Source organism: Anoplolepis gracilipes, chromosome 3 (genome assembly GCF_047496725.1).
Source record: "Anoplolepis gracilipes chromosome 3, ASM4749672v1, whole genome shotgun sequence".
Taxonomy (NCBI): Eukaryota; Metazoa; Arthropoda; class Insecta; order Hymenoptera; family Formicidae; genus Anoplolepis; species Anoplolepis gracilipes.
This window is the reverse complement of record NC_132972.1, coordinates 2,034,107-2,047,348: the sequence shown is the minus strand read 5'-3', so window position 1 is coordinate 2,047,348 and position 13,242 is coordinate 2,034,107. Positions and strand designations below refer to the sequence as shown.

At 26.6% G+C, this 13,242-nt stretch overlaps 1 protein-coding gene and 1 long non-coding RNA gene across 4 annotated transcripts; both read left to right on the top strand.

Moving 5' to 3' along the window:
• The first annotated feature begins 582 nt into the window (after positions 1-582).
• LOC140663355 (uncharacterized) lies at positions 583-1,573 on the top strand. Its single transcript, XR_012046270.1, has 3 exons — positions 583-807; positions 898-1,320; positions 1,446-1,573. It is a non-coding gene; the product is annotated as an uncharacterized lncRNA (long non-coding RNA).
• Positions 1,574-5,491: 3,918 nt separating this feature from the next.
• On the top strand, positions 5,492-9,557 carry LOC140663717 (uncharacterized). Of its 3 annotated transcripts, XM_072888122.1 has the most exons (10): positions 5,494-5,688; positions 6,007-6,195; positions 6,292-6,441; positions 6,618-6,828; positions 6,904-7,083; positions 7,225-7,430; positions 7,891-8,071; positions 8,150-8,362; positions 8,474-8,730; positions 9,148-9,556. In XM_072888122.1, exons 2-10 carry the CDS (start codon positions 6,193-6,195, stop codon positions 9,343-9,345), a joined length of 1,599 nt encoding a protein of 532 aa, XP_072744223.1. In that variant the 5' UTR covers positions 5,494-5,688; positions 6,007-6,192; the 3' UTR covers positions 9,346-9,556. The 3 variants fall into 3 exon arrangements, with proteins under 3 accessions (XP_072744222.1, XP_072744223.1, XP_072744221.1); XM_072888121.1 differs by having other exon boundaries at positions 5,492-5,688; positions 6,904-7,430; positions 7,891-7,993; positions 9,148-9,557; XM_072888120.1 differs by having other exon boundaries at positions 6,904-7,430.
• Positions 9,558-13,242: the final 3,685 nt, after the last annotated feature.

Sequence of the window (13,242 nt, the reverse complement as noted above, 5' to 3'; positions counted from 1 at the left end):
CATTTACATTGTATTCATCAACAGATAACATAAAAACCCAAAGAAATCTTCTTTATGTAAGAAAAAAAAAATGAAAAAGATAATGAGCCAGAGAGTAATTATATCATATAGATAGTAGTCATAACATGACGAATATTAAACATCTTGTACTTACTTCTATTATTAGTTACTTTTTTATTTTTATTTTTTTATTTATATTATCATTAAACTTCTTATGCTTCTATGTTTTTACACTTAAAGAAATATATTGTTTTCCTAATTCCTTTTGTTCTCTATTTGTTTTGTTATATGTGCACGTACGCACGTACACACGCACACACTACTCTCTGGCCCATTATCTTTTTCATTTCTTTTTTCTTAGATAAAGAAGATTTCTTTGGGTTTTTATGTTATCTGTTGGTGAATACAATGTAAATGATTGTATAAATAAATATATATAATATATATATTTATTTATTTATCAGGTGACCTAACGGAAAAAAAACTTCATAATAATCAAGAAAATGAGACTAAGGAAAATGAGCAGGAATCTAAAAAGCACAAACGAAAAGATAAAAAATGTTTAAACTTCCATAAGGAAGCAGGCCTGAATTACGTTAGACAATTGCAAAATTGCTTGACTGAAATAATTTAAGAATATTATAATAACAATGTGTCAATCAATAATGACACAAATTATGCACAAATTATATTATGTAAATCTTATTTCGATAATTATTTCAGTAAAAATAGCTGTGGCATCCTGAATTTCTTATAAACTCTTCATTTATGATAGATGAGATTAAAAGCTTGCTTACTCAATCTCCGGTAAAATTAAATATAAATTAAAGTATTTTATATTAATAAGTGCTTCATAGAATATGTATTTATTACACAGTTAATATATAAATTTTTTAGAAAAGCTGGTTGTGACTTAACAAAAAGATATTTCAATATATAAAAATGCTTGAATGTCTAAGATATTATACGATGTACAACATGTCGAACTATTATGATGAAAAACCTAACAAAGAGCAATTTTTGGAATGGGATGCTACTATTGTGGCACAAAGACTTCGAGAAGGATGTAACTTACTCTGTAAAAGCGTCATTAGATAGCATCGCATTTGAGGTACTGAATTACCTAAGAGAAAAACATCCCGACCCTTTCAATATTCTCGATGCTCAGTGAAAATTTTTTCTATTGGAAAAACAGCGATCATAATCATTGGAAAAAACAGAAGGAACACAAATTAGTAATTCAGTCGACGAATATATATTATACAAATTAAATTTTCGACTAAACAATCGAAAAAATTAAAATACATGTGTATAGATTATGTAAGTTGTATATTATAATACATTACAATTATGGTAAATTATTATACTGTGAGCATATGTCATGTTCGTTATATCGAAAAATGTTCTTTCTCTAATTAATTTATATATTATAATTGCCGGCATAGGTCTTAGAAAATAAATGTAGCAAAGAAATGATTTTATTAATAATATATCACAGCGTGGCTAAGAGACTTGGTCTAAGTTTCGAAATAGGAGAACAGACGGGCGTATCTATCTACTTTGAAAACCAAGATAGTAAGTATAATAATAGATTTAAGATTATTTATTCTTTCGATATTTTTACTCTTATCATGTACATTTATTATGATTAATTGTTTACAGTAATAGGAATAGTCAATAAATGGTAGTATATTTTACTGTAAGATTTAACAAATTCCCAAGTGACTTTATGATGCAACAGTTATTATCAAACGGTATTATATTAAATATAACATCAGATAAAGAGGTTAGTCTCCAACTACTTTTATATAATTTCTATTAACATAATTAATAAATTCATAACCTTGGCAAAGATATAAATCAATATAATAAGCTTCATAGGAAAAAGAATTATTTTTCATTTCCGCGTTTGTAATCTTATTTATATATTTAATCCTTTTTTTCATTATTACAGATGATGCAGTATCTTACTGAGTACTCTCATTTGAACCTTGAAATATAGAAGTATAAAAAGATTTTGCACGTGGTATGTTATCAGAACATGACGAATATTAATAATAGAGGGAAATCTATCTCTTGTTTCTCTTATAACATATATAATTATGTATATACGAATTATAATTATCTATAATTTAACATAAAAATCTATTTAGGAATACTTGGCAAAAATATTTAATAAAAATGTAATCTTGCCAGACATTTTCAAGTTCATGAATCAAGACCATATGAAACAAAATTTGCGATTGGAACGATTGTACTCGTAAGACATAAGGATTAATCGACAAATTGTTCGACTAGCGTGATAATCGGATGGCATCGTAATAATGATAGAAATAATGTCGAGTTTTTTATGAATGAAAAATTATTTATCAATCACTATTATGTAATGCCATTGAGGATCTGCAGTACTTTTAATGCTGCAGAACAACAGACACATTACGTAATGCTTACCGAAAATAATAATATGTTAAAAATATGTGTGCTGATGAAATGTGTTGCGTACAAGAAAGTATAAATATCATTAAACATCTTTATTTTAAATTTTATTTATTTATTGTATGAGTTCTCTTTTTACACACTATAAAATATTTTATTTTTATTTTAATTTATTTATTTTAATTATTAATTTTTTATTAGATTATTTCATTTATTGATTTTTTCTTATTGCTGGTTAGCATTAATTTATTTTTTGTGCCTTTTATTTTAGACGCTTAAAACATCGAAATGGATCGATAATAGCGAAATAGGTCGCTATTTCTGTAGATTTGAGAGCACACATTACATACCAAACAAAATGCTGGCAAAATTTTTCCCAAATGATGCTGCTATAACTGCTGGAACAATATCTAAAAATTAATAGTATAAATTACAGTATGTAATATTAGAATATGCAATTATAAATAAAATATTTTTATTAAATATTATATATATATATGTATATATAATATAAAATTTTTTCCATATACACTCTTTATGAAATGTTTTATATTTCTTTTTTATTATTATTATTTGCGCCAGAAAAATTTCATCGAAGGGTTTTCAGGTAGAGCACAATGTACACTACCTGAAACTCTTCGAGTTTCGAAGTTTTATTTTTTTTCGAAAAAGAAAAAAATTGTTTGGAAGAAAATGTATATCCGCCTTTTGTTCATTAGTAGTCCTAGTATAAAGGGATACATACGCTTTTTAAAACTTTCTATACCACGAATATGAGTTGGGTAAGATTAAAATTCTTACAGATGAGTGTGCAAGGAGAAAGAAGAACGAAGCTCCTCCCTCTGCTCACGCATTCAATTCTATTTAGGTTTATTTAGTAAACTTTTTTTGTTAATAACTTTTTAATAAAGATTTTTACTTAGAACTTTATATCTTTTATAAATTTCATTTTTATAATAATTTTATTGATTTCTATCAATAAACTTAAATTTTTTTTTTGTATGCATTCTCATTATTTCTTTTGTCTATTATTTCCTTCTTTTTTGAATCTTACAAAAATAAAAATGTTTTAGAAAACACATTTATTACATATATTTAGCTTTATTTTAACTCTTTTTATATGTCGAGATTTGAATATTAATCCTTAATCAATGATAAAGATTTTTCCATCATTTTTTCTTTTTTGATTGATATTCTGTCTACGAATAAAACAGAGTATTTAAAAAAATGTTTTTAATATTGTATAATGTAATTTATACTATTAATTTTTAAATGTAGCTCTGGCAGTTGTAGCGGCATCCTTTGAATAAAGCTTTGCCAACATTTTGTTTGGTAATGCGTGTTTTGAAATTTACAAAAATAGCAACCCATTTCGCTACTGTTGATCCATTTCGGTGTTGTTAAAGTTATAGTGTCCAAAAAACACAAAAAATATATTCATGAAAACTAATAGAAAATAACTAAACAATAAATAAAATAATATAATAAAGAAATAATTAAAAAAATTAAATAATTTAATTTAAAAAAATACAAACAAAATGTAAACCAAAATAAAATATTTTACATTGTGCACGAGTCAGTCAGCTGTAAGCCTGCAGAGTGAGCACATCTAATAAATACTTTCGTATTTTTAGTTATAATAGAGTTACTTATTTTATCATTTCCCATGAAATTCTATAATAAAATCTAGATCTAAAAGCTTTAGAGCATAATGTAGACCAAGTCTTCTAGCTATGCTGTGATGTATTATTAAAAAATTATTTCTTGATCACATTTATTTTTTAAGACCTAAAGCAGAAATTATAATACATAAATATAATAAATAAATTATGGTGTTGGAATCGTTCGAGTAATGTAAATAGGAGCAATGTCGTCCATAAAATTAATTGTAAAGGTTGTGATACTTTTTACGTAAGCGCGCCAGACATATAAATCCCTGAAAAACAAAATTTTGGAACATCGGATTCAGACATTAGATATAATAGTGTTCAAGAGTCGGTCATCACTGACCTCGGCGGATCATCTTTAATCATAATTTTGCAATGATGTGCAATATGTCTGGTTCTTAATAGTTTGTGAAATTTTAAATCTGTTTTTTAATTGTTTATTATAATATATTTTTTATCTATTTCATTTTTATAAAGAAAATTTTTGCAGGAATATTATGTACATTGTGTTATTGGTTAACAAAATAAAATTATAGAAAATTTAAGAACAAAAAGTCGCCTTTGAAAAAATTTCTCTTCGCAAAATTTCTTGTACTTGGCTGTCCGGAATTGTTTGCACACGTGTCTGAGGTTGATGATAATATCGTCAATACTGATATTAGCCAAAAATGTTATCTACCATCTCTTGTACTACAGTTCTTCATTCTTTGTCCACTTTAATTCTGAATTCTGATAAACCTAAATATTTTCTTACAGTTTCTATTCAGTTTCCTTGTGAATATACGCATAAAAGAAAAATTTTATTTAAAACTAGACAAAGTTTCTCAGGTCATAAATATTCGTGTGACAAATCTTTCGAGTTTCAAAGAAATTAAAAAAAAAAAAACAAATGCATGCCTTGCTTTTGTTCGAAAAATATGTTTTGACAAAAGGGGAAACTTGTTTAGAATAAAGTCATTTAGGAAAAATTAAAACATTCCTTTTTCAATAGCTTTATTATTTTAATGTTTTATGTTTCAAAAAATTTTAATCCAAATTTTTCAAAATGATGAACACTATTATAATAGTATCAGATATTTATAGGACATATTAGGTAATAAAAATAAGTATTAATTTAATAATTAATAAAATTAAATAAATTGTATTAATTAGAAATTAATAGTTGATTAGTAACAAATTGATACGTGGATTGTTCGTTCGCAACGATTAAACTGCTTTTCGAATTCTCTCGACACGATTTCATGTGTCTCGTAATAATAATTTATACAGAGCAGTTACTTAGTCAAAACATTTCTTATCATAAACAATTTTCTATACATGTGCTAATCTATATCGAGAGATATATATTCAAACATATATAAGTTTTTATTTTTGCAAAGGAATAAACGTAACATAAATCGTGGTAGAAAATCTTTTTTAATGTTTATATTCTTCTGTAAACATATTCAATTAATATATTATACACTATTGTGTATAAATGTGTGTATAAATTGTGTGAAAATGTATATTGACATTGAGTTCGTTAATATCACAGGAATTACAGCAATATCAGACAACATGCTGCATACAGTCATAGGACACCTAAGTATGTAATAGATTAAAGTAAGATATAGGATAAATGCGAAGGACACTTGACAAATATAAATTTTTTTTTTAATTTAAAAAAATGAATAACATCAAATATACTCAAATTACATTCTATTTTTATCTGACAAGAAATAAATATTTAAGTATCAAACACGTATGTAATTCTTCAAATATTTTCAGTATTACAAAATTATAATATAATATAAAATTGTAAAGAATAATTTTCTCCGCATTTTTATTGCAAATTATAAATACTTTAAAGTAGATCGTACAAATTTTGAAGAAAATATTTATTTTTTTTTCTCTTTCGTTTAAGGTCATGTCGTTACGATCATGTTAAGATCAGTCGTACAGTAAACAAAATATTGTATCAACAAATATAGTTTAATCATGTAACAGACGTTGTGCTGCAAAGAGAGTGCTATTAGTTCTAATTACAGGAATCATTTTGAATATTTTTTAGTACAATACAAAGCACTACAAAAACTCAAAAAATACAACAATGGTACAGTACAAAATATTACACATACATAATAAGATACTCTATAAAATATATAAAAAATTATTAATAAATTATTAATAATATATATCATAATCTTAGGAAACTGTACGAGAAGATGTTCCATTCGAAATAACACACAAGATTTTAAAGGAGAAAGAATTTTGTAATCCACTTATTCAAGAAGAGAATCTAAATTTTAGTAATGTAATTTTAGAAACATTTCAATCTAACCCGAATTTCATTGGCCAGGTAATATGCTTTAATAATAAAAGTTATTTTGTTTTACACAGACATGCGTATAACAGAAAGAGAACTATCTATAATAAAATATAATAAGATATAAATTAACAATACAAAATTATATGAATCTATTAAAAAGTGATATATTATAAGATAGAAAAATGCAATTGACACTTATCTTATAGGTAGATGCGGAGACAGGAGAACAAAATACATTCCAACAAATGAGAGAGAAAAGCGTGACATGTGCAATTTGGATGCAAAGAATGAGTATTCGACCCAATGATGTAATAACCATATGCACACATAATCAATTAGATGCTTACGTACCATTTCTGGCAGCCCTGTACATTGGTGCTATAGCGAATCCGTTGGATGAACATTTGATAACATTAGGTACATTTTTCTTTCTTTTAATTTTTGCAACATTTATTAAACATAAATTAATTTAATTATTATTAAATATTATAGAAAATTTAATTTATTTTCTAAAACAAACCAATCCAAAGATGATCTTCATCGACGAAAAGTTCATTAAAGCAGTCCTAAAGTTTAAATACTATAGAGAAATTACAAACATAGCTACATTTAGAGATAGCCATAGGACAAAAATCGTACTTTTCGGCGAGACAAAAACTGTAATTGTAAAACGTATGACTTTAAAATCAATTCTAAAAAGCAACTACAATCCAGAATGGATTAATAATTTTTCTTGTACTAAATTTCTGAATATGAAAGAAACGATAATAAAATTGTTTACTCCGGGCACAACTGCTTCTCCTAAACTTATAGAAATTCCTCGTTCAGCTTTATTCGCTCCACTAGACCAACTAGCACCCTACATGTGTGAAAATGATGTCGGGCTATGGTTCGAATCCTTAGGTTTTATCAATGGCATATTTATGACTATTCGAGCTATTATTTCACATGTAAAAGTGATCAAGATTAGATCAAAATTCAACACAGAAATAGCGTGCAAATTAATACAACAGTTCAAAGTAATATATATTAGAAATTTAAATTTTTATAATATATACAAGGTATCCTATGATTGGTAAAAAACCTAATAGCTAATAGCAGATTCTTGAGATCATTTGGAGACGATTTTTCCTCAGCAAAAATGTCGAAGCGTCAATAATTTCCAAGTTATAAGCGATTGAAAAAAGGCGTTTTACGCAAACTAAACTTTTGGAATTAAAAAATTACTAATAGTCTTCTAATAGAATTTTAATTTAAGAGTTAATTACAAAAATATATGAAGACAAAAATTGGAAACTTGCAAAAAATGATGACATCTTTCGAGATTTTCATTGAGGAAAAATCGACTCCAAATGATCTCAAGAATCTACCAAGTTCTTCATCTTAGCAAGTTTTTACCAATTACAGAACACCCTGTATATAAAATATAAAATATATTACGTATGAAATATAAAATATTTCATTGTGTATTTATTGTAGGTAACATGGGCATTTTTTGAAACTACTTTGTTCACTCAATTGGTGAACTCAGACGCTCTTGAAAAATGTGATATTTCCTCTTTGAGAACAATCGTATATAGCGGTTCACATGTCGTTCCAAAACTTTTTTTTGGTTTTAAAAACCTAGCAAATACTGTTCAAAATATTATTCAAACATATAGTATATGCATTTTATAATTATGGATTTTCCACGAACAATAATAGTTATATAACATTTATAATTGATGAATTTTTTCAGGTATGACTGAAACAGGTATTATCGCTTATGAGCAATACCCTGGGAAAGACGAATCCTGTGGTTATGTGAGTAGGAACGTTAAATTGAAAATCAACCCTATAAATTTTTTACGTAACAAGATGTCAAATATATTCGCTCCAAATATAATTGGTGAGATCTATTGCAGTTCTCCGTACATGATGCGCAAGAATCACAAAACTGTTACGTACAATGGTGGGTAGTAAATGTTTTTAATAATCTTTTTTAATATATATACAACAATAATTTTTTATAAATTGCCTAAACCATTCATTAAATGCATTTTGTGCAATCTAATTCGTACAGAGGAATTTAATATACATTGGTTCAAAACTGGAGATCTAGGTTACTATAATGAACATGGCAAAATTTATGTTATCGGACGGATCAACCAACAGTTTATATACAACGAACAGTGTGTAGTTTTCCCGAAGATAATTCAGAGTTTGTTAGAAAATCATTCAGCGGTGTTTGAGACCGTTGTAATCCCTATTTATCTACCATTCGATCTTAAAGATTATAGATATTCAATGGCATTTGTTACAAAAATTCCAGGAAAAGAGGTATATAAATATATTATTTCTTATAAAATCAAAAATTATTTACATATTTATAAGAAATATGAATATTGTGAAAGATGGTATTGCTTTTCTAGCCGCTATCAATCAAATATAATTTTTATATAAAAGGTCTCAAAATAAACAAAAATGATATATAATGTTCTAAATTCGATCGGAGTTAAGATACATGCAATATACATATAAGTACATTTTAATTTTTTTTTTAGTGACCATTGACTAAACATGATTTTATATGTGTGTATCACATGAATCTCGACTCTCATCCGATTTAGAACATTATATGTATAAACTATTTCTGTTTATTTTGACTTCTTTTATACAAAAAATTATGTTGATCGATGGCCGCTGAAATAAACAATGTCAGAAATATCCATACCACTTTACAATATTGTATCTCAGGTGACGCAAGAAGAACTGAAGCAATTAGTGGAAACATTCTGCAAAAGCCGTGACAAGTTCAAATACATTAAACTTTATGTAGATGTAAAATTTGTTCGTGAATTTCCACGCACTCCTAATGGAAAAATCTATCAAAAGTTACTTCATAACTGGGTCCAACAATATAGTATAAAAATACAACGTAAGAATAAATATTAAAGTAGCTGTATGTGTGCGTGCGTGCGTTCGTGCGTAAAAAAACAATTTTTACATATTATTATTTTCCGATTTTTACACTTTTTAATAATTCTAAATTATTTAATAAGCTAAACTCTGACTTAATAGCATCATGCTATATATTTAAGAAATAAGTTTAGATTTTATTATTTATATAAGAATTATACAACACAAACGTTAATATAATTATTGTATTACAAAATTATTACATTATACAATAAAATATTTTATATAAATAGTCATAAGATGTATTTTATTATATATAAAAACTCTTTTTACAGCTTTCAAAAGTTTATTCCTCATAAAAGTTTGATCATCCTGAAATGTGTTTTAATTGTATTCACTCTTCCCCCCCCCCTCTCTCTCTCTCTCTTTCTCTCTCTTTGTAAAAATTTTCTAAAATTTATAATTTTTTATAATTTTTTTAAAAATATGTATTTTTTAAAGATATTACATAATAATTGCTTTGCATATTCATTCCTTTATTAATTTTATATAATTATAAAATTATAAAGTTCTTCATATTAATTTGATAATGAGTCAGAATAAATTACATATTTTATGTAATACTTATAAGATACAATCTATACGAAAATAATCGATTTCCAAAATTTTCAAAATTCCATTACTTTTATAAAATTTGACTATTATAAAACATGTTAACATAATTATAGTTCAAGGAATTTCTAATTCCTAATTTGTACCAAACATTGTGCAAAATTATTAATATTTTTGACTATTAATATATTTGAAAATATTGGAAATACTACTATTTGAAAATAATGCTTTTTTTTAAGTATTGATTTCTTAACTTTTTTTCTAAAACCGCGTAAATTTTAAAATTTGTGTCTAGAAAATAATAAATAGTATAGAACCGCCTTTATAATAAAATCTTTATAAAGATTAGAGGTGAAATGATAATCATCTAATGGTGTTATTAGGCAAATACCTGATATAGAGGTTTAAAAAATTCATTTCTAATAAAATCAAGCATTATTTATACAAGAAGATATATTATCGTTATTACATATCTCGTAGATATCAGAAGAACTGATCTAATGGAAAAATCCATCGCAAGTTACTTTATATAATAATATAGTGCGTTCTCATATATTTTAATAAAGATATATAATCTGATTGATCTGACGTCAGCATTATAATATAACACATGTGATAACAAATAAATAGCCAAAAATATGGATACAAAATTATATAAAATTGTGGGATAAAGTGGAGATAAAGATGTTATTAATTAAATGACGGATTTATTGAGTATATAGAATGTAATATAATGGTACGCACAGAATGATGGCTGAATACAAGACTGCCCTGCAAGACTGCATTGATTAATCGTGCTTTCTCAATATCTTGTACTAATACTAAACAGTTGACAAACTGATACCTTTCTATTATAAACAATGCTGGATGATCATTTAGCCGATAACGCTGCAACCTCTCAACAACACAAGCGCGCACATAAAACTTATTTTCTAACAACAGCGCTCTGAAGAATACAGAGAGTATGTTAAATAATACTTTTTAATTCTACAAATTAAATATATGTTCGAATCTCGTGACTTGAACATATGAGCCAAGAGATATATCAAATTGCATGATGATGCAATATTTTAATATTTTTAATGAAAAATGTAATTTATATTGAATTTCATTATTAAATTTAATAATGTGTAAAAGATTTTTTTATCAGAAATGCAAAGTTTTACATAACTAGATTAAAACAAATTTAACTGTGATCCTAAAGCGACTCAAAATAAAAAAATTATACGTAAAACAGAATTGATAAATTTTATATTACATTCCAATATCAACAATTATATTCCTGTACATACATTCTTATATATAATATACGATTGCAGTTGCAATATCTCATTTTTTAAATAAAATTTTATGATTCTTTTTACATAGTTCTTTAATGAACCTGTAATCAATCTGTAAAATTATTACGTTGAAATCAGCAGAAAATATCAATAGTTTCAAAATTTCATGTATGTGTTACTATATTTTACAATAAATTAAAAAATATTTTATAAATTTTTTATTTTTTGCAAATCTTGTTTTAACGTCTTTATATTTAAAATAATTAGAAACATCAACAAATAAATATCAATATCAATATTAACATAAAAAATTATTTTTAATTCCATTTAAATTAATACAAAATATTAATAATATAAAATATGTATGTTAGTTTCAAAGTTACAGCTTAATTGCCTAGCAAATTTGAGAAATAGATTTGTACCATAAGCGCATAATTGTCAATAAAATGTTTCGCATAAAATTATATAGATTAATACACAAACTATAAATATCGAAGAAAATTGAATTATATCGCATCGCATATAAAGCATTAAATAATGGATATTATCTCATGCATGTCACATGTAACTGACCGTATGGAATACACATCGCGTTTTATTACATATTATAATCCGAGCATCGTGGATAATGTCGCGATAACTAAATTAATATTGAATTACTCCGCGAAAAGATAACCATAGGATAAAATATCCTCCACAGGATTATCATATAGCGTTGTTTACAGCACACGTCCCAGTATTTTACCGCGTCGCAGTTACATCGCAGCCCCTCATTAGCGAAGCGAAATTACTCGGATTCGATTATCTTCCGCAACGCGGTAGTGGAAGCGACGCAATATCATCGATAACACTTTATTTTACTGATAAGCGCGACGTTTTACCCGATTGCTTTTAACGATTGGCGATCAATCGGCCAAACGATTTCGCACAGTTTTGGCTTCCGGACTCGCAACCGAGCAACCTGTATCAAACTGTCTGACCGCTGCCAGCTCTACCCTCCTCACCCGTTCACCGGCTGGTCGACTGGTCTCTGCGTAGACAAGGGGATAGATAAAATCGGTATTACGTTTAGGGACACGCACGTGGAAACCTATTAACGAACGCACGCTCATGCATCCGAGCGCGCGCGGCCGCTGGCTATGACTCACACACAGAACACGCATACAGAAACACCGACAATCGCTGTGATTTACGTGATGCCGTGCCACTACGCTGCCCCCTTCCCCCTCCAACCCCTCTTTCCGTTCTCCCGACACTTAAATTTCATGCCATTCTATTAACCTCTGTACCTATAATACATCCCTACGTTGCTATGAAATTTTGGAAAATGGCTCGATATATTTTCCGTTACGGAAACATTTACATTCTCCACTTTCAAATTTGATGATCTGCAATCTCTGATTCAGTAGCACATAATAATAAAACATTGGTTTTAATAGAATTTTATATCACAATTGAGTTTTGGTAAAGCTACAAAATATTTTATATTGGAAAATTGGTTTTTTGTTTTTCTTTCTCTCTCTCTCTCTCTCTCTCTCTCTCTCTCTCTCTCTCTCTCTCTTGCGTTCTCTATTAAATTTTTCTACATTTTATGTAATAAAATCATTTTAATACAATATTTATAAAATGTGAGAAGCAACGGATATTTCCAGCTTTTCTCATATTATATGCCAATATAAATTTTGTACCTATAAAAATTTTAATTAATAAATCATTTTCTACGCATATTGATTCTTTATTATAAAGTCAGACATCAAATTTATAATGTCTAGTTTAACTCAATCTTAAAAACTCTTTTTCAACACATTTTAACAAAGAAAAAATTCATACATTGATCGTATAAAATTAATAAATAATATATATAATTAAATAGCTATAATGAATCAAAATAAATCTAAAATAAATTTAAACTAATTAAGTATTATATTTTAATCGTCTTAAAAATTATGTTTTTTTCTTGTATATACTTATTATTACTCTTATCTAAATCAAATGTTTCAGTTCTAATAATAATATGGAAAATCGAAATGTGCCATTTAAT